Source organism: Manacus candei, unplaced genomic scaffold (assembly GCF_025592945.1).
Source record: "Manacus candei isolate 608988 ecotype Guabito, Panama unplaced genomic scaffold, ASM2559294v1 h1tg000310l, whole genome shotgun sequence".
In the NCBI taxonomy this organism is placed as follows: Eukaryota; Metazoa; Chordata; class Aves; order Passeriformes; family Pipridae; genus Manacus; species Manacus candei.
Window position 1 is genome coordinate 175,001 of NW_026138358.1, and position 25,000 is coordinate 200,000.

Sequence of the window (25,000 nt, forward strand, 5' to 3'; positions counted from 1 at the left end):
GTCGGCGAGCGGACTTGGAACCGTGGCGCCGCCGCCCGGCCCGGCCCGGTGGCGGGTAGACCTGTTCCCGCCGTCGAGCGGACTTGGAGCCGCGGCGCCGCCGCCCGGCCCGGCCCGGTGGCGGGTAGACCTGTTCCCGCCGTCGAGCGGACTTGGAGCCGGGGCGCCGCCGGCCTGGTCCGGTGGCAGGTAGACCTGTTCCCGTCGGCGAGCGGACTTTAAGCCGGGGCGCCGCCGCCCGGCTCGGCCCGGTGGCGGGTAGACCTGTTCCCGCCGGCGAGCGGACTTGGAGCCGGAGCGCCGCCACCCGGCCCGGTGGTGGGTAGACCTGTTCCCGCCGGCGAGCGGACTTGGAGCCGGGGCGCCGCCGTCCGGCCCGGTGGTGGGTAGACCTGTTCCCGTCGGCGAGCGGACTTGGAACCGTGGCGCCGCCGCCCGGCCCGGCCCGGTGGCGGGTAGACCTGTTCGCGTCGGCGAGCGGACTTGGAGCCGGAGCGCCGCCGCCCGGCTCGGCCCGGAAGCGGGTAGACCTGTTCGCGTCGGCGAGCGGACTTGGAGCCGGAGCGCCGCCGCCCGGCTCGGCCCGGAAGCGGGTAGACCTGTTCGCGTCGGCGAGCGGACTTGGAGCCGGGGCGCCGCCGCGCGGCTCGGCCCGGAAGCGGGTAGACCTGTTCCCGTCGGCGAGCGGACTTGGAACCGTGGCGCCGCCGCCCGGCCCGGCCCGGTGGCGGGTAGACCTGTTCCCGCCGTCGAGCGGACTTGGAGCCGCGGCGCCGCCGCCCGGCCCGGCCCGGTGGCGGGTAGACCTGTTCCCGCCGTCGAGCGGACTTGGAGCCGGGGCGCCGCCGGCCTGGTCCGGTGGCAGGTAGACCTGTTCCCGTCGGCGAGCGGACTTTAAGCCGGGGCGCCGCCGCCCGGCTCGGCCCGGTGGCGGGTAGACCTGTTCCCGCCGGCGAGCGGACTTGGAGCCGGAGCGCCGCCACCCGGCCCGGTGGTGGGTAGACCTGTTCCCGTCGGCGAGCGCACTTGGAGCCGGAGCGCCGCCGCCCGGCTCGGCCCGGAAGCGGGTAGACCTGTTCGCGTCGGCGAGCGGACTTGGAGCCGGGGCGCCGCCGCCCGGCTCGGCCCGGAAGCGGGTAGACCTGTTCCCGTCGGCGAGCGGACTTGGAGCCGGAGCGCCGCCGTCCGGCCCGGCGGTGGGTAGACCTGTTCCCGTCGGCGAGCGGACTTGGAACCGGGGCGCCGCCGCCCGGCCCGGCCCGGTGGCGGGTAGACCTGTTCGCGTCGGCGAGCGGACTTGGAGCCGGAGCGCCGCCGCCCGGCTCGGCCCGGAAGCAGGTAGACCTGTTCGCGTCGGCGAGCGGACTTGGAGCCGGAGCGCCGCCGCCCGGCTCGGCCCGGAAGCGGGTAGACCTGTTCGCGTCGGCGAGCGGACTTGGAGCCGGGGCGCCGCCGCCCGGCTCGGCCCGGAAGCGGCTAGACCTGTTCCCGTCGGCGAGCGGACTTGGAACCGTGGCGCCGCCGCCCGGCCCGGCCCGGTGGCGGGTAGACCTGTTCCCGCCGTCGAGCGGACTTGGAGCCGCGGCGCCGCCGCCCGGCCCGGCCCGGTGGCGGGTAGACCTGTTCCCGCCGTCGAGCGGACTTGGAGCCGGGGCGCCGCCGGCCTGGTCCGGTGGCGGGTAGACCTGTTCCCGCCGGCGAGCGGACTTGGAGCCGGAGCGCCGCCACCCGGCCCGGTGGTGGGTAGACCTGTTCCCGTCGGCGAGCGCACTTGGAGCCGGAGCGCCGCCGCCCGGCTCGGCCCGGAAGCGGGTAGACCTGTTCGCGTCGGCGAGCGGACTTGGAGCCGGGGCGCCGCCGCCCGGCTCGGCCCGGAAGCGGGTAGACCTGTTCCCGTCGGCGAGCGGACTTGGAGCCGGAGCGCCGCCGCCCGGCTCGGCCCGGAAGCGGGTAGACCTGTTCGCGTCGGCGAGCGGACTTGGAGCCGCGGCGCCGCCGCCCGGCCCGGCCCGGTGGCGGGTAGACCTGTTCCCGCCGACGAGCGGACTTGGAGCCGGAGCGCCGCCGCCCGGCTCGGCCCGGTGGCGGGTAGACCTGTTCCCGCCGGCGAGCGGACTTGGAGCCGGGGCGCCGCCGCCCGGCCCGGCCCGGTGGCGGGTAGACCTGTTCCCGCCGTCGAGCGGACTTGGAGCCGGGGCGCCGCCACCCGGCCCGGTGGTGGGTAGACCTGTTCCCGTCGGCGAGCGCACTTGGAGCCGGAGCGCCGCCGCCCGGCTCGGCCCGGAAGCGGGTAGACCTGTTCGCGTCGGCGAGCGGACTTGGAGCCGGGGCGCCGCCGCCCGGCTCGGCCCGGAAGCGGGTAGACCTGTTCCCGCCGGCGAGCGGACTTGGAGCCGGGGCGCCGCCGTCCGGCCCGGCGGTGGGTAGACCTGTTCCCGTCGGCGAGCGGACTTGGAACCGGGGCGCCGCCGTCCGGCCCGGCCCGGTGGCGGGTAGACCTGTTCCCGCCGTCGAGCGGACTTGGAGCCGCGGCGCCGCCGCCCGGCCCGGCCCGGTGGCGGGTAGACCTGTTCGCGTCGGCGAGCGGACTTGGAGCCGGAGCGCCGCCGCCCGGCTCGGCCCGGAAGCGGGTAGACCTGTTCGCGTCGGCGAGCGGACTTGGAGCCGGAGCGCCGCCGCCCGGCTCGGCCCGGAAGCGGGTAGACCTGTTCGCGTCGGCGAGCGGACTTGGAGCCGGGGCGCCGCCGCCCGGCTCGGCCCGGAAGCGGCTAGACCTGTTCCCGTCGGCGAGCGGACTTGGAGCCGGAGCGCCGCCGCCCGGCTCGGCCCGGAAGCGGGTAGACCTGTTCGCGTCGGCGAGCGGACTTGGAGCCGGGGCGCCGCCGCCCGGCTCGGCCCGGAAGCGGGTAGACCTGTTCCCGTCGGCGAGCGGACTTGGAACCGTGGCGCCGCCGCCCGGCCCGGCCCGGTGGCGGGTAGACCTGTTCCCGCCGTCGAGCGGACTTGGAGCCGCGGCGCCGCCGCCCGGCCCGGCCCGGTGGCGGGTAGACCTGTTCCCGCCGTCGAGCGGACTTGGAGCCGGGGCGCCGCCGGCCTGGTCCGGTGGCGGGTAGACCTGTTCCCGCCGGCGAGCGGACTTGGAGCCGGAGCGCCGCCACCCGGCCCGGTGGTGGGTAGACCTGTTCCCGTCGGCGAGCGCACTTGGAGCCGGAGCGCCGCCGCCCGGCTCGGCCCGGAAGCGGGTAGACCTGTTCGCGTCGGCGAGCGGACTTGGAGCCGGAGCGCCGCCGCCCGGCTCGGCCCGGAAGCGGGTAGACCTGTTCGCGTCGGCGAGCGGACTTGGAGCCGGAGCACCGCCGCCCGGCTCGGCCCGGTAGCGGGTAGACCTGTTCCCGTCGGCGAGCGGACTTGGAACCGGGGCGCCGCCGTCCGGCCCGGTGGCGGGTAGACCTGTTCCCGCCGGCGAGCGGACTTGGAGCCGGGGCGCCGCCGTCCGGCCCGGTGGTGGGTAGACCTGTTCCCGTCGGCGAGCGGACTTGGAACCGTGGCGCCGCCGCCCGGCCCGGCCCGGTGGCGGGTAGACCTGTTCCCGCCGTCGAGCGGACTTGGAGCCGCGGCGCCGCCGCCCGGCCCGGCCCGGTGGCGGGTAGACCTGTTCCCGCCGTCGAGCGGACTTGGAGCCGGGGCGCCGCCGGCCTGGTCCGGTGGCAGGTAGACCTGTTCCCGTCGGCGAGCGGACTTTAAGCCGGGGCGCCGCCGCCCGGCTCGGCCCGGTGGCGGGTAGACCTGTTCCCGCCGGCGAGCGGACTTGGAGCCGGAGCGCCGCCACCCGGCCCGGTGGTGGGTAGACCTGTTCCCGCCGGCGAGCGGACTTGGAGCCGGGGCGCCGCCGTCCGGCCCGGTGGTGGGTAGACCTGTTCCCGTCGGCGAGCGGACTTGGAACCGTGGCGCCGCCGCCCGGCCCGGCCCGGTGGCGGGTAGACCTGTTCGCGTCGGCGAGCGGACTTGGAGCCGGAGCGCCGCCGCCCGGCTCGGCCCGGAAGCGGGTAGACCTGTTCGCGTCGGCGAGCGGACTTGGAGCCGGAGCGCCGCCGCCCGGCTCGGCCCGGAAGCGGGTAGACCTGTTCGCGTCGGCGAGCGGACTTGGAGCCGGGGCGCCGCCGCGCGGCTCGGCCCGGAAGCGGGTAGACCTGTTCCCGTCGGCGAGCGGACTTGGAACCGTGGCGCCGCCGCCCGGCCCGGCCCGGTGGCGGGTAGACCTGTTCCCGCCGTCGAGCGGACTTGGAGCCGCGGCGCCGCCGCCCGGCCCGGCCCGGTGGCGGGTAGACCTGTTCCCGCCGTCGAGCGGACTTGGAGCCGGGGCGCCGCCGGCCTGGTCCGGTGGCAGGTAGACCTGTTCCCGTCGGCGAGCGGACTTTAAGCCGGGGCGCCGCCGCCCGGCTCGGCCCGGTGGCGGGTAGACCTGTTCCCGCCGGCGAGCGGACTTGGAGCCGGAGCGCCGCCACCCGGCCCGGTGGTGGGTAGACCTGTTCCCGTCGGCGAGCGCACTTGGAGCCGGAGCGCCGCCGCCCGGCTCGGCCCGGAAGCGGGTAGACCTGTTCGCGTCGGCGAGCGGACTTGGAGCCGGGGCGCCGCCGCCCGGCTCGGCCCGGAAGCGGGTAGACCTGTTCCCGTCGGCGAGCGGACTTGGAGCCGGAGCGCCGCCGTCCGGCCCGGCGGTGGGTAGACCTGTTCCCGTCGGCGAGCGGACTTGGAACCGGGGCGCCGCCGCCCGGCCCGGCCCGGTGGCGGGTAGACCTGTTCGCGTCGGCGAGCGGACTTGGAGCCGGAGCGCCGCCGCCCGGCTCGGCCCGGAAGCAGGTAGACCTGTTCGCGTCGGCGAGCGGACTTGGAGCCGGAGCGCCGCCGCCCGGCTCGGCCCGGAAGCGGGTAGACCTGTTCGCGTCGGCGAGCGGACTTGGAGCCGGGGCGCCGCCGCCCGGCTCGGCCCGGAAGCGGCTAGACCTGTTCCCGTCGGCGAGCGGACTTGGAACCGTGGCGCCGCCGCCCGGCCCGGCCCGGTGGCGGGTAGACCTGTTCCCGCCGTCGAGCGGACTTGGAGCCGCGGCGCCGCCGCCCGGCCCGGCCCGGTGGCGGGTAGACCTGTTCCCGCCGTCGAGCGGACTTGGAGCCGGGGCGCCGCCGGCCTGGTCCGGTGGCGGGTAGACCTGTTCCCGCCGGCGAGCGGACTTGGAGCCGGAGCGCCGCCACCCGGCCCGGTGGTGGGTAGACCTGTTCCCGTCGGCGAGCGCACTTGGAGCCGGAGCGCCGCCGCCCGGCTCGGCCCGGAAGCGGGTAGACCTGTTCGCGTCGGCGAGCGGACTTGGAGCCGGGGCGCCGCCGCCCGGCTCGGCCCGGAAGCGGGTAGACCTGTTCCCGTCGGCGAGCGGACTTGGAGCCGGAGCGCCGCCGCCCGGCTCGGCCCGGAAGCGGGTAGACCTGTTCGCGTCGGCGAGCGGACTTGGAGCCGCGGCGCCGCCGCCCGGCCCGGCCCGGTGGCGGGTAGACCTGTTCCCGCCGACGAGCGGACTTGGAGCCGGAGCGCCGCCGCCCGGCTCGGCCCGGTGGCGGGTAGACCTGTTCCCGCCGGCGAGCGGACTTGGAGCCGGGGCGCCGCCGCCCGGCCCGGCCCGGTGGCGGGTAGACCTGTTCCCGCCGTCGAGCGGACTTGGAGCCGGGGCGCCGCCACCCGGCCCGGTGGTGGGTAGACCTGTTCCCGTCGGCGAGCGCACTTGGAGCCGGAGCGCCGCCGCCCGGCTCGGCCCGGAAGCGGGTAGACCTGTTCGCGTCGGCGAGCGGACTTGGAGCCGGGGCGCCGCCGCCCGGCTCGGCCCGGAAGCGGGTAGACCTGTTCCCGCCGGCGAGCGGACTTGGAGCCGGGGCGCCGCCGTCCGGCCCGGCGGTGGGTAGACCTGTTCCCGTCGGCGAGCGGACTTGGAACCGGGGCGCCGCCGTCCGGCCCGGCCCGGTGGCGGGTAGACCTGTTCCCGCCGTCGAGCGGACTTGGAGCCGCGGCGCCGCCGCCCGGCCCGGCCCGGTGGCGGGTAGACCTGTTCGCGTCGGCGAGCGGACTTGGAGCCGGAGCGCCGCCGCCCGGCTCGGCCCGGAAGCGGGTAGACCTGTTCGCGTCGGCGAGCGGACTTGGAGCCGGAGCGCCGCCGCCCGGCTCGGCCCGGAAGCGGGTAGACCTGTTCGCGTCGGCGAGCGGACTTGGAGCCGGGGCGCCGCCGCCCGGCTCGGCCCGGAAGCGGCTAGACCTGTTCCCGTCGGCGAGCGGACTTGGAGCCGGAGCGCCGCCGCCCGGCTCGGCCCGGAAGCGGGTAGACCTGTTCGCGTCGGCGAGCGGACTTGGAGCCGGGGCGCCGCCGCCCGGCTCGGCCCGGAAGCGGCTAGACCTGTTCCCGTCGGCGAGCGGACTTGGAACCGTGGCGCCGCCGCCCGGCCCGGCCCGGTGGCGGGTAGACCTGTTCCCGCCGTCGAGCGGACTTGGAGCCGCGGCGCCGCCGCCCGGCCCGGCCCGGTGGCGGGTAGACCTGTTCCCGCCGTCGAGCGGACTTGGAGCCGGGGCGCCGCCGGCCTGGTCCGGTGGCGGGTAGACCTGTTCCCGCCGGCGAGCGGACTTGGAGCCGGAGCGCCGCCACCCGGCCCGGTGGTGGGTAGACCTGTTCCCGTCGGCGAGCGCACTTGGAGCCGGAGCGCCGCCGCCCGGCTCGGCCCGGAAGCGGGTAGACCTGTTCGCGTCGGCGAGCGGACTTGGAGCCGGGGCGCCGCCGCCCGGCTCGGCCCGGAAGCGGGTAGACCTGTTCCCGTCGGCGAGCGGACTTGGAGCCGGAGCGCCGCCGCCCGGCTCGGCCCGGAAGCGGGTAGACCTGTTCGCGTCGGCGAGCGGACTTGGAGCCGCGGCGCCGCCGCCCGGCCCGGCCCGGTGGCGGGTAGACCTGTTCCCGCCGACGAGCGGACTTGGAGCCGGAGCGCCGCCGCCCGGCTCGGCCCGGTGGCGGGTAGACCTGTTCCCGCCGTCGAGCGGACTTGGAGCCGGGGCGCCGCCGCCCGGCCCGGCCCGGTGGCGGGTAGACCTGTTCCCGCCGTCGAGCGGACTTGGAGCCGGGGCGCCGCCGGCCTGGTCCGGTGGCAGGTAGACCTGTTCCCGTCGGCGAGCGGACTTTAAGCCGGGGCGCCGCCGTCCTGCCCGGTGGTGGGTAGACCTGTTCCCGTCGGCGAGCGGACTTGGAGCCGGAGCGCCGCCGCCCGGCTCGGCCCGGAAGCGGGTAGACCTGTTCGCGTCGGCGAGCGGACTTGGAGCCGGAGCGCCGCCGCCCGGCTCGGCCCGGAAGCGGGTAGACCTGTTCGCGTCGGCGAGCGGACTTGGAGCCGGGGCGCCGCCGCCCGGCTCGGCCCGGAAGCGGGTAGACCTGTTCCCGTCGGCGAGCGGACTTGGAACCGTGGCGCCGCCGCCCGGCCCGGCCCGGTGGCGGGTAGACCTGTTCCCGCCGACGAGCGGACTTGGAGCCGGAGCGCCGCCGCCCGGCTCGGCCCGGTGGCGGGTAGACCTGTTCCCGCCGGCGAGCGGACTTGGAGCCGGGGCGCCGCCGCCCGGCCCGGCCCGGTGGCGGGTAGACCTGTTCCCGCCGTCGAGCGGACTTGGAGCCGGGGCGCCGCCGGCCTGGTCCGGTGGCAGGTAGACCTGTTCCCGTCGGCGAGCGGACTTTAAGCCGGGGCGCCGCCGTCCTGCCCGGTGGTGGGTAGACCTGTTCCCGTCGGCGAGCGGACTTGGAGCCGGAGCGCCGCCGCCCGGCTCGGCCCGGAAGCGGGTAGACCTGTTCGCGTCGGCGAGCGGACTTGGAGCCGGAGCACCGCCGCCCGGCTCGGCCCGGTAGCGGGTAGACCTGTTCCCGTCGGCGAGCGGACTTGGAACCGGGGCGCCGCCGTCCGGCCCGGTGGCGGGTAGACCTGTTCCCGCCGGCGAGCGGACTTGGAGCCGGGGCGCCGCCGTCCGGCCCGGTGGTGGGTAGACCTGTTCCCGTCGGCGAGCGGACTTGGAACCGGGGCGCCGCCGTCCGGCCCGGCCCGGTGGCGGGTAGACCTGTTCCCGCCGTCGAGCGGACTTGGAGCCGCGGCGCCGCCGCCCGGCCCGGCCCGGTGGCGGGTAGACCTGTTCGCGTCGGCGAGCGGACTTGGAGCCGGAGCGCCGCCGCCCGGCTCGGCCCGGAAGCAGGTAGACCTGTTCGCGTCGGCGAGCGGACTTGGAGCCGGAGCGCCGCCGCCCGGCTCGGCCCGGAAGCGGGTAGACCTGTTCGCGTCGGCGAGCGGACTTGGAGCCGGGGCGCCGCCGCCCGGCTCGGCCCGGAAGCGGCTAGACCTGTTCCCGTCGGCGAGCGGACTTGGAACCGTGGCGCCGCCGCCCGGCCCGGCCCGGTGGCGGGTAGACCTGTTCCCGCCGTCGAGCGGACTTGGAGCCGCGGCGCCGCCGCCCGGCCCGGCCCGGTGGCGGGTAGACCTGTTCCCGCCGTCGAGCGGACTTGGAGCCGGGGCGCCGCCGGCCTGGTCCGGTGGCGGGTAGACCTGTTCCCGCCGGCGAGCGGACTTGGAGCCGGAGCGCCGCCACCCGGCCCGGTGGTGGGTAGACCTGTTCCCGTCGGCGAGCGCACTTGGAGCCGGAGCGCCGCCGCCCGGCTCGGCCCGGAAGCGGGTAGACCTGTTCGCGTCGGCGAGCGGACTTGGAGCCGGGGCGCCGCCGCCCGGCTCGGCCCGGAAGCGGGTAGACCTGTTCCCGTCGGCGAGCGGACTTGGAGCCGGAGCGCCGCCGCCCGGCTCGGCCCGGAAGCGGGTAGACCTGTTCGCGTCGGCGAGCGGACTTGGAGCCGCGGCGCCGCCGCCCGGCCCGGCCCGGTGGCGGGTAGACCTGTTCCCGCCGACGAGCGGACTTGGAGCCGGAGCGCCGCCGCCCGGCTCGGCCCGGTGGCGGGTAGACCTGTTCCCGCCGGCGAGCGGACTTGGAGCCGGAGCGCCGCCACCCGGCCCGGTGGTGGGTAGACCTGTTCACGCCGGCGAGCGGACTTGGAGCCGGGGCGCCGCCGTCCGGCCCGGTGGTGGGTAGACCTGTTCCCGTCGGCGAGCGGACTTGGAACCGTGGCGCCGCCGCCCGGCCCGGCCCGGTGGCGGGTAGACCTGTTCGCGTCGGCGAGCGGACTTGGAGCCGGAGCGCCGCCGCCCGGCTCGGCCCGGAAGCGGGTAGACCTGTTCGCGTCGGCGAGCGGACTTGGAGCCGGAGCGCCGCCGCCCGGCTCGGCCCGGAAGCGGGTAGACCTGTTCGCGTCGGCGAGCGGACTTGGAGCCGGGGCGCCGCCGCGCGGCTCGGCCCGGAAGCGGGTAGACCTGTTCCCGTCGGCGAGCGGACTTGGAACCGTGGCGCCGCCGCCCGGCCTGGCCCGGTGGCGGGTAGACCTGTTCCCGCCGTCGAGCGGACTTGGAGCCGCGGCGCCGCCGCCCGGCCCGGCCCGGTGGCGGGTAGACCTGTTCCCGCCGTCGAGCGGACTTGGAGCCGGGGCGCCGCCGGCCTGGTCCGGTGGCAGGTAGACCTGTTCCCGTCGGCGAGCGGACTTTAAGCCGGGGCGCCGCCGCCCGGCTCGGCCCGGTGGCGGGTAGACCTGTTCCCGCCGGCGAGCGGACTTGGAGCCGGAGCGCCGCCACCCGGCCCGGTGGTGGGTAGACCTGTTCCCGTCGGCGAGCGCACTTGGAGCCGGAGCGCCGCCGCCCGGCTCGGCCCGGAAGCGGGTAGACCTGTTCGCGTCGGCGAGCGGACTTGGAGCCGGGGCGCCGCCGCCCGGCTCGGCCCGGAAGCGGGTAGACCTGTTCCCGTCGGCGAGCGGACTTGGAGCCGGAGCGCCGCCGTCCGGCCCGGCGGTGGGTAGACCTGTTCCCGTCGGCGAGCGGACTTGGAACCGGGGCGCCGCCGTCCGGCCCGGCCCGGTGGCGGGTAGACCTGTTCCCGCCGTCGAGCGGACTTGGAGCCGCGGCGCCGCCGCCCGGCCCGGCCCGGTGGCGGGTAGACCTGTTCGCGTCGGCGAGCGGACTTGGAGCCGGAGCGCCGCCGCCCGGCTCGGCCCGGAAGCAGGTAGACCTGTTCGCGTCGGCGAGCGGACTTGGAGCCGGAGCGCCGCCGCCCGGCTCGGCCCGGAAGCGGGTAGACCTGTTCGCGTCGGCGAGCGGACTTGGAGCCGGGGCGCCGCCGCCCGGCTCGGCCCGGAAGCGGCTAGACCTGTTCCCGTCGGCGAGCGGACTTGGAGCCGTGGCGCCGCCGCCCGGCCCGGCCCGGTGGCGGGTAGACCTGTTCCCGCCGTCGAGCGGACTTGGAGCCGCGGCGCCGCCGCCCGGCCCGGCCCGGTGGCGGGTAGACCTGTTCCCGCCGTCGAGCGGACTTGGAGCCGGGGCGCCGCCGGCCTGGTCCGGTGGCGGGTAGACCTGTTCCCGCCGGCGAGCGGACTTGGAGCCGGAGCGCCGCCACCCGGCCCGGTGGTGGGTAGACCTGTTCCCGTCGGCGAGCGCACTTGGAGCCGGAGCGCCGCCGCCCGGCTCGGCCCGGAAGCGGGTAGACCTGTTCGCGTCGGCGAGCGGACTTGGAGCCGGGGCGCCGCCGCCCGGCTCGGCCCGGAAGCGGGTAGACCTGTTCCCGTCGGCGAGCGGACTTGGAGCCGGAGCGCCGCCGCCCGGCTCGGCCCGGAAGCGGGTAGACCTGTTCGCGTCGGCGAGCGGACTTGGAGCCGCGGCGCCGCCGCCCGGCCCGGCCCGGTGGCGGGTAGACCTGTTCCCGTCGGCGAGCGGACTTGGAACGGGGCGCCGCCGTCCGGCCCGGCCCGGTGGCGGGTAGACCTGTTCCCGCCGTCGAGCGGACTTGGAGCCGCGGCGCCGCCGCCCGGCCCGGCCCGGTGGCGGGTAGACCTGTTCGCGTCGGCGAGCGGACTTGGAGCCGGAGCGCCGCCGCCCGGCTCGGCCCGGAAGCGGGTAGACCTGTTCGCGTCGGCGAGCGGACTTGGAGCCGGAGCGCCGCCGTCCGGCCCGGTGGTGGGTAGACCTGTTCCCGTCGGCGAGCGGACTTGGAACCGTGGCGCCGCCGCCCGGCCCGGCCCGGTGGCGGGTAGACCTGTTCCCGCCGTCGAGCGGACTTGGAGCCGCGGCGCCGCCGCCCGGCCCGGCCCGGTGGCGGGTAGACCTGTTCCCGCCGTCGAGCGGACTTGGAGCCGGGGCGCCGCCGGCCTGGTCCGGTGGCAGGTAGACCTGTTCCCGTCGGCGAGCGGACTTTAAGCCGGGGCGCCGCCGCCCGGCTCGGCCCGGTGGCGGGTAGACCTGTTCCCGCCGGCGAGCGGACTTGGAGCCGGAGCGCCGCCACCCGGCCCGGTGGTGGGTAGACCTGTTCACGCCGGCGAGCGGACTTGGAGCCGGGGCGCCGCCGTCCGGCCCGGTGGTGGGTAGACCTGTTCCCGTCGGCGAGCGGACTTGGAACCGTGGCGCCGCCGCCCGGCCCGGCCCGGTGGCGGGTAGACCTGTTCGCGTCGGCGAGCGGACTTGGAGCCGGAGCGCCGCCGCCCGGCTCGGCCCGGAAGCGGGTAGACCTGTTCGCGTCGGCGAGCGGACTTGGAGCCGGAGCGCCGCCGCCCGGCTCGGCCCGGAAGCGGGTAGACCTGTTCGCGTCGGCGAGCGGACTTGGAGCCGGGGCGCCGCCGCGCGGCTCGGCCCGGAAGCGGGTAGACCTGTTCCCGTCGGCGAGCGGACTTGGAACCGTGGCGCCGCCGCCCGGCCTGGCCCGGTGGCGGGTAGACCTGTTCCCGCCGTCGAGCGGACTTGGAGCCGCGGCGCCGCCGCCCGGCCCGGCCCGGTGGCGGGTAGACCTGTTCCCGCCGTCGAGCGGACTTGGAGCCGGGGCGCCGCCGGCCTGGTCCGGTGGCAGGTAGACCTGTTCCCGTCGGCGAGCGGACTTTAAGCCGGGGCGCCGCCGCCCGGCTCGGCCCGGTGGCGGGTAGACCTGTTCCCGCCGGCGAGCGGACTTGGAGCCGGAGCGCCGCCACCCGGCCCGGTGGTGGGTAGACCTGTTCCCGTCGGCGAGCGCACTTGGAGCCGGAGCGCCGCCGCCCGGCTCGGCCCGGAAGCGGGTAGACCTGTTCGCGTCGGCGAGCGGACTTGGAGCCGGGGCGCCGCCGCCCGGCTCGGCCCGGAAGCGGGTAGACCTGTTCCCGTCGGCGAGCGGACTTGGAGCCGGAGCGCCGCCGTCCGGCCCGGCGGTGGGTAGACCTGTTCCCGTCGGCGAGCGGACTTGGAACCGGGGCGCCGCCGTCCGGCCCGGCCCGGTGGCGGGTAGACCTGTTCCCGCCGTCGAGCGGACTTGGAGCCGCGGCGCCGCCGCCCGGCCCGGCCCGGTGGCGGGTAGACCTGTTCGCGTCGGCGAGCGGACTTGGAGCCGGAGCGCCGCCGCCCGGCTCGGCCCGGAAGCAGGTAGACCTGTTCGCGTCGGCGAGCGGACTTGGAGCCGGAGCGCCGCCGCCCGGCTCGGCCCGGAAGCGGGTAGACCTGTTCGCGTCGGCGAGCGGACTTGGAGCCGGGGCGCCGCCGCCCGGCTCGGCCCGGAAGCGGCTAGACCTGTTCCCGTCGGCGAGCGGACTTGGAACCGTGGCGCCGCCGCCCGGCCCGGCCCGGTGGCGGGTAGACCTGTTCCCGCCGTCGAGCGGACTTGGAGCCGCGGCGCCGCCGCCCGGCCCGGCCCGGTGGCGGGTAGACCTGTTCCCGCCGTCGAGCGGACTTGGAGCCGGGGCGCCGCCGGCCTGGTCCGGTGGCGGGTAGACCTGTTCCCGCCGGCGAGCGGACTTGGAGCCGGAGCGCCGCCACCCGGCCCGGTGGTGGGTAGACCTGTTCCCGTCGGCGAGCGCACTTGGAGCCGGAGCGCCGCCGCCCGGCTCGGCCCGGAAGCGGGTAGACCTGTTCGCGTCGGCGAGCGGACTTGGAGCCGGGGCGCCGCCGCCCGGCTCGGCCCGGAAGCGGGTAGACCTGTTCCCGTCGGCGAGCGGACTTGGAGCCGGAGCGCCGCCGCCCGGCTCGGCCCGGAAGCGGGTAGACCTGTTCGCGTCGGCGAGCGGACTTGGAGCCGCGGCGCCGCCGCCCGGCCCGGCCCGGTGGCGGGTAGACCTGTTCCCGTCGGCGAGCGGACTTGGAACGGGGCGCCGCCGTCCGGCCCGGCCCGGTGGCGGGTAGACCTGTTCCCGCCGTCGAGCGGACTTGGAGCCGCGGCGCCGCCGCCCGGCCCGGCCCGGTGGCGGGTAGACCTGTTCGCGTCGGCGAGCGGACTTGGAGCCGGAGCGCCGCCGCCCGGCTCGGCCCGGAAGCGGGTAGACCTGTTCGCGTCGGCGAGCGGACTTGGAGCCGGAGCGCCGCCGCCCGGCTCGGCCCGGAAGCGGGTAGACCTGTTCGCGTCGGCGAGCGGACTTGGAGCCGGGGCGCCGCCGCCCGGCTCGGCCCGGAAGCGGCTAGACCTGTTCCCGTCGGCGAGCGGACTTGGAGCCGGAGCGCCGCCGCCCGGCTCGGCCCGGAAGCGGGTAGACCTGTTCGCGTCGGCGAGCGGACTTGGAGCCGGGGCGCCGCCGCCCGGCTCGGCCCGGAAGCGGCTAGACCTGTTCCCGTCGGCGAGCGGACTTGGAGCCGGAGCGCCGCCGCCCGGCTCGGCCCGGAAGCGGGTAGACCTGTTCGCGTCGGCGAGCGGACTTGGAGCCGGAGCGCCGCCGCCCGGCCCGGCCCGGTGGCGGGTAGACCTGTTCCCGCCGACGAGCGGACTTGGAGCCGGAGCGCCGCCGCCCGGCTCGGCCCGGTGGCGGGTAGACCTGTTCCCGCCGGCGAGCGGACTTGGAGCCGGGGCGCCGCCGTCCGGCCCGGTGGCGGGTAGACCTGTTCCCGCCGGCGAGCGGACTTGGAGCCGGGGCGCCGCCGTCCGGCCCGGTGGCGGGTAGACCTGTTCCCGCCGGCGAGCGGACTTGGAGCCGGGGCGCCGCCGTCCGGCCCGGTGGTGGGTAGACCTGTTCCCGTCGGCGAGCGGACTTGGAACCGTGGCGCCGCCGCCCGGCCCGGCCCGGTGGCGGGTAGACCTGTTCCCGCCGTCGAGCGGACTTGGAGCCGCGGCGCCGCCGCCCGGCCCGGCCCGGTGGCGGGTAGACCTGTTCCCGCCGTCGAGCGGACTTGGAGCCGGGGCGCCGCCGGCCTGGTCCGGTGGCAGGTAGACCTGTTCCCGTCGGCGAGCGGACTTTAAGCCGGGGCGCCGCCGCCCGGCTCGGCCCGGTGGCGGGTAGACCTGTTCCCGCCGGCGAGCGGACTTGGAGCCGGAGCGCCGCCACCCGGCCCGGTGGTGGGTAGACCTGTTCCCGCCGGCGAGCGGACTTGGAGCCGGGGCGCCGCCGTCCGGCCCGGTGGTGGGTAGACCTGTTCCCGTCGGCGAGCGGACTTGGAACCGTGGCGCCGCCGCCCGGCCCGGCCCGGTGGCGGGTAGACCTGTTCGCGTCGGCGAGCGGACTTGGAGCCGGAGCGCCGCCGCCCGGCTCGGCCCGGAAGCGGGTAGACCTGTTCGCGTCGGCGAGCGGACTTGGAGCCGGAGCGCCGCCGCCCGGCTCGGCCCGGAAGCGGGTAGACCTGTTCGCGTCGGCGAGCGGACTTGGAGCCGGGGCGCCGCCGCGCGGCTCGGCCCGGAAGCGGGTAGACCTGTTCCCGTCGGCGAGCGGACTTGGAACCGTGGCGCCGCCGCCCGGCCCGGCCCGGTGGCGGGTAGACCTGTTCCCGCCGTCGAGCGGACTTGGAGCCGCGGCGCCGCCGCCCGGCCCGGCCCGGTGGCGGGTAGACCTGTTCCCGCCGTCGAGCGGACTTGGAGCCGGGGCGCCGCCGGCCTGGTCCGGTGGCAGGTAGACCTGTTCCCGTCGGCGAGCGGACTTTAAGCCGGGGCGCCGCCGCCCGGCTCGGCCCGGTGGCGGGTAGACCTGTTCCCGCCGGCGAGCGGACTTGGAGCCGGAGCGCCGCCACCCGGCCCGGTGGTGGGTAGACCTGTTCCCGTCGGCGAGCGCACTTGGAGCCGGAGCGCCGCCGCCCGGCTCGGCCCGGAAGCGGGTAGACCTGTTCGCGTCGGCGAGCGGACTTGGAGCCGGGGCGCCGCCGCCCGGCTCGGCCCGGAAGCGGGTAGACCTGTTCCCGTCGGCGAGCGGACTTGGAGCCGGAGCGCCGCCGTCCGGCCCGGCGGTGGGTAGACCTGTTCCCGTCGGCGAGCGGACTTGGAACCGGGGCGCCGCCGCCCGGCCCGGCCCGGTGGCGGGTAGACCTGTTCGCGTCGGCGAGCGGACTTGGAGCCGGAGCGCCGCCGCCCGGCTCGGCCCGGAAGCAGGTAGACCTGTTCGCGTCGGCGAGCGGACTTGGAGCCGGAGCGCCGCCGCCCGGCTCGGCCCGGAAGCGGGTAGACCTGTTCGCGTCGGCGAGCGGACTTGGAGCCGGGGCGCCGCCGCCCGGCTCGGCCCGGAAGCGGCTAGACCTGTTCCCGTCGGCGAGCGGACTTGGAACCGTGGCGCCGCCGCCCGGCCCGGCCCGGTGGCGGGTAGACCTGTTCCCGCCGTCGAGCGGACTTGGAGCCGCGGCGCCGCCGCCCGGCCCGGCCCGGTGGCGGGTAGACCTGTTCCCGCCGTCGAGCGGACTTGGAGCCGGGGCGCCGTCGGCCTGGTCCGGTGGCGGGTAGACCTGTTCCCGCCGGCGAGCGGACTTGGAGCCGGAGCGCCGCCACCCGGCCCGGTGGTGGGTAGACCTGTTCCCGTCGGCGAGCGCACTTGGAGCCGGAGCGCCGCCGCCCGGCTCGGCCCGGAAGCGGGTAGACCTGTTCGCGTCGGCGAGCGGACTTGGAGCCGGGGCGCCGCCGCCCGGCTCGGCCCGGAAGCGGGTAGACCTGTTCCCGTCGGCGAGCGGACTTGGAGCCGGAGCGCCGCCGCCCGGCTCGGCCCGGAAGCGGGTAGACCTGTTCGCGTCGGCGAGCGGACTTGGAGCCGCGGCGCCGCCGCCCGGCCCGGCCCGGTGGCGGGTAGACCTGTTCCCGCCGACGAGCGGACTTGGAGCCGGAGCGCCGCCGCCCGGCTCGGCCCGGTGGCGGGTAGACCTGTTCCCGCCGGCGAGCGGACTTGGAGCCGGGGCGCCGCCGCCCGGCCCGGCCCGGTGGCGGGTAGACCTGTTCCCGCCGTCGAGCGGACTTGGAGCCGGGGCGCCGCCACCCGGCCCGGTGGTGGGTAGACCTGTTCCCGTCGGCGAGCGCACTTGGAGCCGGAGCGCCGCCGCCCGGCTCGGCCCGGAAGCGGGTAGACCTGTTCGCGTCGGCGAGCGGACTTGGAGCCGGGGCGCCGCCGCCCGGCTCGGCCCGGAAGCGGGTAGACCTGTTCCCGCCGGCGAGCGGACTTGGAGCCGGGGCGCCGCCGTCCGGCCCGGCGGTGGGTAGACCTGTTCCCGTCGGCGAGCGGACTTGGAACCGGGGCGCCGCCGTCCGGCCCGGCCCGGTGGCGGGTAGACCTGTTCCCGCCGTCGAGCGGACTTGGAGCCGCGGCGCCGCCGCCCGGCCCGGCCCGGTGGCGGGTAGACCTGTTCGCGTCGGCGAGCGGACTTGGAGCCGGAGCGCCGCCGCCCGGCTCGGCCCGGAAGCGGGTAGACCTGTTCGCGTCGGCGAGCGGACTTGGAGCCGGAGCGCCGCCGCCCGGCTCGGCCCGGAAGCGGGTAGACCTGTTCGCGTCGGCGAGCGGACTTGGAGCCGGGGCGCCGCCGCCCGGCTCGGCCCGGAAGCGGCTAGACCTGTTCCCGTCGGCGAGCGGACTTGGAGCCGGAGCGCCGCCGCCCGGCTCGGCCCGGAAGCGGGTAGACCTGTTCGCGTCGGCGAGCGGACTTGGAGCCGGGGCGCCGCCGCCCGGCTCGGCCCGGAAGCGGCTAGACCTGTTCCCGTCGGCGAGCGGACTTGGAACCGTGGCGCCGCCGCCCGGCCCGGCCCGGTGGCGGGTAGACCTGTTCCCGCCGTCGAGCGGACTTGGAGCCGCGGCGCCGCCGCCCGGCCCGGCCCGGTGGCGGGTAGACCTGTTCCCGCCGTCGAGCGGACTTGGAGCCGGGGCGCCGCCGGCCTGGTCCGGTGGCGGGTAGACCTGTTCCCGCCGGCGAGCGGACTTGGAGCCGGAGCGCCGCCACCCGGCCCGGTGGTGGGTAGACCTGTTCCCGTCGGCGAGCGCACTTGGAGCCGGAGCGCCGCCGCCCGGCTCGGCCCGGAAGCGGGTAGACCTGTTCGCGTCGGCGAGCGGACTTGGAGCCGGGGCGCCGCCGCCCGGCTCGGCCCGGAAGCGGGTAGACCTGTTCCCGTCGGCGAGCGGACTTGGAGCCGGAGCGCCGCCGCCCGGCTCGGCCCGGAAGCGGGTAGACCTGTTCGCGTCGGCGAGCGGACTTGGAGCCGCGGCGCCGCCGCCCGGCCCGGCCCGGTGGCGGGTAGACCTGTTCCCGCCGACGAGCGGACTTGGAGCCGGAGCGCCGCCGCCCGGCTCGGCCCGGTGGCGGGTAGACCTGTTCCCGCCGTCGAGCGGACTTGGAGCCGGGGCGCCGCCGCCCGGCCCGGCCCGGTGGCGGGTAGACCTGTTCCCGCCGTCGAGCGGACTTGGAGCCGGGGCGCCGCCGGCCTGGTCCGGTGGCAGGTAGACCTGTTCCCGTCGGCGAGCGGACTTTAAGCCGGGGCGCCGCCGTCCTGCCCGGTGGTGGGTAGACCTGTTCCCGTCGGCGAGCGGACTTGGAGCCGGAGCGCCGCCGCCCGGCTCGGCCCGGAAGCGGGTAGACCTGTTCGCGTCGGCGAGCGGACTTGGAGCCGGAGCGCCGCCGCCCGGCTCGGCCCGGAAGCGGGTAGACCTGTTCGCGTCGGCGAGCGGACTTGGAGCCGGGGCGCCGCCGCCCGGCTCGGCCCGGAAGCGGGTAGACCTGTTCCCGTCGGCGAGCGGACTTGGAACCGTGGCGCCGCCGCCCGGCCCGGCCCGGTGGCGGGTAGACCTGTTCCCGCCGTCGAGCGGACTTGGAGCCGCGGCGCCGCCGCCCGGCCCGGCCCGGTGGCGGGTAGACCTGTTCCCGCCGTCGAGCGGACTTGGAGCCGGGGCGCCGCCGGCCTGGTCCGGTGGCGGGTAGACCTGTTCCCGCCGGCGAGCGGACTTGGAGCCGGAGCGCCGCCACCCGGCCCGGTGGTGGGTAGACCTGTTCCCGTCGGCGAGCGCACTTGGAGCCGGAGCGCCGCCGCCCGGCTCGGCCCGGAAGCGGGTAGACCTGTTCGCGTCGGCGAGCGGACTTGGAGCCGGGGCGCCGCCGCCCGGCTCGGCCCGGAAGCGGGTAGACCTGTTCCCGTCGGCGAGCGGACTTGGAGCCGGAGCGCCGCCGCCCGGCTCGGCCCGGAAGCGGGTAGACCTGTTCGCGTCGGCGAGCGGACTTGGAGCCGCGGCGCCGCCGCCCGGCCCGGCCCGGTGGCGGGTAGACCTGTTCCCGCCGACGAGCGGACTTGGAGCCGGAGCGCCGCCGCCCGGCTCGGCCCGGTGGCGGGTAGACCTGTTCCCGCCGGCGAGCGGACTTGGAGCCGGGGCGCCGCCGCCCGGCCCGGCCCGGTGGCGGGTAGACCTGTTCCCGCCGTCGAGCGGACTTGGAGCCGGGGCGCCGCCGGCCTGGTCCGGTGGCAGGTAGACCTGTTCCCGTCGGCGAGCGGACTTTAAGCCGGGGCGCCGCCGTCCTGCCCGGTGGTGGGTAGACCTGTTCCCGTCGGCGAGCGGACTTGGAGCCGGAGCGCCGCCGCCCGGCTCGGCCCGGAAGCGGGTAGACCTGTTCGCGTCGGCGAGCGGACTTGGAGCCGGAGCACCGCCGCCCGGCTCGGCCCGGTAGCGGGTAGACCTGTTCCCGTCGGCGAGCGGACTTGGAACCGGGGCGCCGCCGTCCGGCCCGGTGGCGGGTAGACCTGTTCCCGCCGGCGAGCGGACTTGGAGCCGGGGCGCCGCCGTCCGGCCCGGTGGTGGGTAGACCTGTTCCCGTCGGCGAGCGGACTTGGAACCGGGGCGCCGCCGTCCGGCCCGGCCCGGTGGCGGGTAGACCTGTTCCCGCCGTCGAGCGGACTTGGAGCCGCGGCGCCGCCGCCCGGCCCGGCCCGGTGGCGGGTAGACCTGTTCGCGTCGGCGAGCGGACTTGGAGCCGGAGCGCCGCCGCCCGGCTCGGCCCGGAAGCGGGTAGACCTGTTCGCGTCGGCGAGCGGACTTGGAGCCGGAGCGCCGCCGCCCGGCTCGGCCCGGAAGCGGGTAGACCCGTTCGCGTCGGCGAGCGGACTTGGAGCCGGGGCGCCGCCGCCCGGCTCGGCCCGGAAGCGGGTAGACCTGTTCCCGTCGGCGAGCGGACTTGGAACCGTGGCGCCGCCGCCCGGCCCGGCCCGGTGGCGGGTAGACCTGTTCCCGCCGTCGAGCGGACTTGGAGCCGCGGCGCCGCCGCCCGGCCCGGCCCGGTGGCGGGTAGACCTGTTCCCGCCGTCGAGCGGACTTGGAGCCGGGGCGCCGCCGGCCTGGTCCGGTGGCAGGTAGACCTGTTCCCGTCGGCGAGCGGACTTTAAGCCGGGGCGCCGCCGCCCGGCTCGGCCCGGTGGCGGGTAGACCTGTTCCCGCCGGCGAGCGGACTTGGAGCCGGAGCGCCGCCACCCGGCCCGGTGGTGGGTAGACCTGTTCCCGTCGGCGAGCGCACTTGGAGCCGGAGCGCCGCCGCCCGGCTCGGCCCGGAAGCGGGTAGACCTGTTCGCGTCGGCGAGCGGACTTGGAGCCGGGGCGCCGCCGCCCGGCTCGGCCCGGAAGCGGGTAGACCTGTTCCCGTCGGCGAGCGGACTTGGAGCCGGAGCGCCGCCGCCCGGCTCGGCCCGGAAGCGGGTAGACCTGTTCGCGTCGGCGAGCGGACTTGGAGCCGCGGCGCCGCCGCCCGGCCCGGCCCGGTGGCGGGTAGACCTGTTCCCGCCGACGAGCGGACTTGGAGCCGGAGCGCCGCCGCCCGGCTCGGCCCGGTGGCGGGTAGACCTGTTCCCGCCGGCGAGCGGACTTGGAGCCGGGGCGCCGCCGTCCGGCCCGGTGGTGGGTAGACCTGTTCCCGTCGGCGAGCGGACTTGGAACCGGGGCGCCGCCGCCCGGCTCGGCCCGGCGGCGGGTAGACCTGTTCCCGCCGGCGAGCGGACTTGGAGCCGGAGCGCCGCCGCCCTGCCCGGCCCGGCGGCGGGTAGACCTGTTTGCGGCCGGTGCTCGGAGCGTGGCACCGAATTCGCGGATCGAGCGGACGGCGTGCAGCCGCTAAATCCGTCGATTGGCGCGCCGGCGAGCCCTTCCGACCCCGCCCTGACCTCCCGGATTTCCCACAGTTCTTTGCGAGTCCTTCCAGCGGGCATGCTCCGTCGAGTACTCTCTCGGGGGTCTTGTTGCGGAGACTCCATCTCCCGTGGCCCTTTGCGGCAGACTTGCTCTCCGGCGTAAAGGCTTTCCCCTGCCCCGAGGGTGAAAGAAGAGACGTTCTCTGCGGGGCGGGGAAGCGGGGGGAGTAACTGGGACTCTCTTTAGGCGGCGCGGCTGCGGCCGACCGGGCTCGGCCGCCTCGGCGCCGCCGGGAAGAGCCGGTGTCCGAGCCTAGCGGCTAGAGCCGGTCTCGGGGCTTAGCGCTGCGGTTTCTGGCCGGCGCTCCGAGCGTAGCAGCCTTTCCCCTGCCCCGAGGGTGAAAGAAGAGACGCTCTCTGCGGGGCGGGGAAGCGGGGGGAGTAACTGGGATTCTCTTTAGGCGGCGCGGCTGCGGCCGACCGGGCTCGGCCGCCTCGGCGCCGCCGGGAAGAGCCGGTGTCCGAGCCTAGCGGCTAGAGCCGGTCTCGGGGCTTAGCGCTGCGGTTTCTGCCCGGCGCTCCGAGCGTAGCAGCCTTTCCCCTGCCCCGAGGGTGAAAGAAGAGACGTTCTCTGCGGGGCGGGGAAACGGGGGGAGTAACTGGGCCTCTGCCTGGGTGGCAGGGCTGCCGCCGCCTCGGCTCGGCCGCAGAGGTGCGCAGCGGGTAGAGTCGCCGTCCGTGCCCAGCGGGTAGAGCCCTCGTCCGAAGCCGGCGGGTAGAGCCGGTGTCCCGGGGCAGCGGGTAGACCTGTTTTCCGGGCTCGTCGGCTCGACGCGCTCTCCGAGTCGGGCGGCTCGAGCGGGTTCCAAGCGCTTAGCCGAGGCCCTCGGCGGACGCCGAGGCGCCACCGTTTCTGCCCGGGGCTCCGAGTGGGAAAGAAAGGGCGTTGTCTGCGGCGTGGGTAAAAAGGGGGAGTAGCTGGGACTCTCTTAAGGTGGCAGGGCGGCGGCCGACTGGGCTCGGCGGCGGGGGTGCCGGCGGGTAGAGTTGCGTTCCGAGCCCGACGGGTAGACGTGGTGTCCGACTCCGGCGGGTAGACCTTTTGTCCGAGCCCGGCGGGTAGACCTGTTGTCCGTGCCCGGCGGGTAGACCTGGTGTCCGAGTCGGGCTGGTAGACCTGGTGTCCGAGCTGGGCGGGTAGACCTTTTGTCCGAGCCCGGCGGGTAGACCTGGTGTCCGAGCCCGGCGGGTAGACCTGGTGTCCGAGCCCGGCGGGTAGACCTTTTGTCCGAGCCCGGCGGGTAGACCTGTTGTCCGAGCTGGGCGGGTAGACCTTTTGTCCGAGCTCGGCGGGTAGACCTGTTGTCCGAGCCGGGCGGGTAGACCTGGTGTCCGAGTCGGGCGGGTAGACCTTTTGTCCGAGCCCGGCGGGTAGACCTGTTGTCCGTGCCCGGCGGGTAGAGCTGGTGTCCGAGTCGGGCGGGTAGACCTGGTGTCCGAGCCCGGCGGGTAGACCTGGTGTCCATGCTGGGCGGGTAGACCTGGTGTCCGAGCCCGGCGGGTAGACCTGGTGTCCGAACCGGGCGGGTAGACCTTTTGTCCGAGCCCGGCGGGTAGACCTGGTGTCCGAACCGGGCGGGTAGACCTTTTGTCCGAGCCCGGCGGGTAGACCTGGTGTCCGAGCCCGGCGGGAAGACCTGTTGTCCGAGCTCGGCGGGTAGACCTGGTGTCCGAGCCGGGCGGGTAGACCTGGTGTCCGAGCCCGGCGGGTAGACCTTTTGTCCGAGCCCGGCGGGTAGACCTGTTGTCCGAGCTGGGCGGGTAGACCTTTTGTCCGAGCTCGGCGGGTAGACCTGTTGTCCGAGCCGGGCGGGTAGACCTGGTGTCCGAGCCCGGCGGGTAGACCTGTTGTCCATGCTGGGCGGGTAGACCTGGTGTCCGAGTCGGGCGGGTAGACCTTTTGTCCGAGCCCGGCGGGTAGACCTTTTGTCCGAGCCCGGCGGGTAGACCTGTTGTCCGTGCCCGGCGGGTAGAGCTGGTGTCCGAGTCGGGCGGGTAGACCTGGTGTCCGAGCCCGGCGGGTAGACCTGGTGTCCATGCTGGGCGGGTAGACCTGGTGTCCGAGCCCGGCGGGTAGACCTGGTGTCCGAACCGGGCGGGTAGACCTGTTGTCCGAGCCCGGCGGGTAGACCTGGTGTCCGAACCGGGCGGGTAGACCTTTTGTCCGAGCCCGGCGGGTAGACCTGGTGTCCGAGCCCGGTGGGAAGACCTGTTGTCCGAGCTCGGCGGGTAGACCTGGTGTCCGAGCCGGGCGGGTAGACCTGGTGCCCGAGCCCGGCGGGTAGACCTGTTGTCCATGCTGGGCGGGTAGACCTGGTGTCCGAGTCGGGCGGGTAGACCCTGTGCGCGAGCCGGGTGGGTAGACCTGTTGCCTAAACCCGGCGGGTAGACGTGTTGTCCGTGCCGTGCGGGTAGACCTGGTGTCCGACTCGGGCGGGTAGGCCTGGTGTCCGAACCCGGCGGGTAGACCGGTGTTCCGTGCCGTGCGGGTAGACCTGTTGTCCGAACCCGGTGGGTAGACCTGCTGTCCGAGCCCGGCGGGTAGACCGGTGTTCCGTGCCGTGCGGGTAGACCTGGTGTCCGAGTCGGGCGGGTAGACCTGGTGTCCGAGCCCGGCGGGTAGACCTTTTGTCGGGACCCGGCGGGTAGACCTTTTGTCCGAGCCCGGCGGGTAGACCTGGTGTCCGAGCCCGGCGGGTAGACCTGTTGTCCGTGCTCGGCGGGTAGACCTGTTGTCCCGGTTTTTGGGGTCGACCCGTTTCCCCACTCGAGCGGGGCCGAGCGGCCTCGTGCCCCGCCGGATGCTGGCGAGCATCAGGTCTACCCGGTTCCGGGGCTGGCGAGCATCAGGTCTACCCGGTTCCGGGACCGGCCGATCCGGCCGCCGCGGCCGCAGACGCCGGCCTGCGCCCCGCCGGCGTCCCGGCTCCGGGCCACCAGGTCTACCCGGCTCCGGCGGGACTTAGGCGCCTGGCGGCATTTTCGGGGTAGACGTGTTGTCGCGGCCGGCCCCGGAAGTCGGCCAAGGGGTCGCTGTCGGGCGCCGCCTCCAGTTAGGTCGAGGTGAGAGGCGGCCTGCTCTCGCGCGCCTCCCCGCTGAGGAGCCTCGAGCCGCTTTGGCGACCCGGCCGGGCCAGGACGCGTCTGTCCGTACTATGGGCAGGGGTTGTCTAGCAGCGCGGGTTCCGAGGGCCCCTTTTCTTCCGCGTCTGCTGCCGAGCGCGGCCTTCGGCGCGTGCCACGGGCCGGCCAACCCCACGAGCGGCAGGAAGGCCGGCGAGAAAGCCGCGGGGCACTCGGCCGGCTTCCTGGGGCGGGTCCGATGACGGGAAAGGAAGACGAGAGCCGAGCGCGAAAGCGCAGCCAAGGGAGTTGCGGGACTGGGACGGCCGAGGGGGGCCCGCGGGGGCCCAGCAGCGTCCAGCCCGAGCCGGTGGCGGCTGCCGGCTCCCCGAGGGCCCCGGGCGAAGGCGGTGGTGTGCGAGGGCGGCGAGGCGGCGTCGTCTCGTCCTTCCCATGCGCCGGCCCTAAGCCGGCGCCCGTCGTGCGGTGGCGGCGGGCATTGTTGCGGGCAGTTGGCGGCCGGGGCTGGAAGGGTGGAGCCCGCGTGGGCTTCTTTTGCCCGGCCGCCTCCCGAGAGCCCCGAAGATGGTCCGGGCCTGGGTGGCGGCGCCCTGTCCTCGGCTGACGGCGGCAGCGGTGCCGGCGGCGTGCCGGGGACTGGCGGTGGGCGTGCGGCCTTGCCTGGGCCCGGTCGGTTGCCGGAGGGGCTCGGTGACGGGACTGCCCGTTGTCGGGCGAGGCGGCGCTTCCCTGGGCGCGCCTCGCCTCTTTTGTTCGTCCCCCCTTCCTCGGCCCTAAGCCGGGGACCCGCCCAGCGGGCCGAAGGCGGCGGCGCCAGCCGGCCAGGGTGTGGCCGGCGGCCGCGCCGGCAGAGCGAGAACCCGACAGAGTTGCCCGGAGCCCCGGAGAGAGACGCACGATGGCCGTTGGCGGGCGAGGCGGCGGCGCCTCGCCCCTTCCTCCTCTCCGGCCGGCACCAGAGCCACGGCGGCCGGGCGGCCCGTGCGGTCGGGCCTGCCCCGCCGACCTGGCTGCCGGAGGGCTGGGTTCCGCGGAGGTCTGCCGCCCGGGGGCCGGGTTGCGGGCGAAGTGGGGGCGCCCTCCCGGCCCTTTATTTTTTTTTTTTTTTCTTCTGGCGGCCTTAAGCCGCAGCACGCTGAGCGCGCCGGGGAAGAAGAGAGAGAAAGAGAGAGCGCGAAGGCGGCCCGGCAGTGGCCGGCGGCCGCCGAGGCGCGAGCCCGTGGGCAGGGAGAGGGGAGCGAGGGGCGCGGGCCCCGCCCCGAACCCCGGGCGGCCGTGGCTAGCACGGCGAGTGAGAGGCGCGCGTGCTTTTTTCGGGGACCTTTTGGTTTTTCTCCCCGTCGCCGTCCCCCGGCCTTTCCGGGGGAAGCCGACGGCCGCGAGGCGGGCGAAAGCCGGTGGCCCCGCGGTGCGGTCGGTGGCGTTTTCGCACGCCGGAGG

General features: G+C 76.6%; 1 protein-coding gene across 1 annotated transcript in view; it reads right to left on the bottom strand.

Moving 5' to 3' along the window:
- The window catches only part of LOC127465052 (collagen alpha-1(I) chain-like), a 31,567-nt gene that overhangs the window by 2,346 nt on the left and 4,221 nt on the right, over window positions 1–25,000 (bottom strand). Inside the window, exons 5-6 of the mRNA XM_051775548.1 lie at window positions 23,631–25,000; window positions 23,333–23,426 (exon numbers count right to left, since the gene is read on the bottom strand). The exon at window positions 23,631–25,000 is cut by the window's right edge and continues 396 nt beyond it. Of these exons, the coding sequence (XP_051631508.1) occupies window positions 23,333–23,426; window positions 23,631–25,000 (1,464 nt within the window). The remainder of the gene's footprint in view (window positions 1–23,332; window positions 23,427–23,630) is intronic.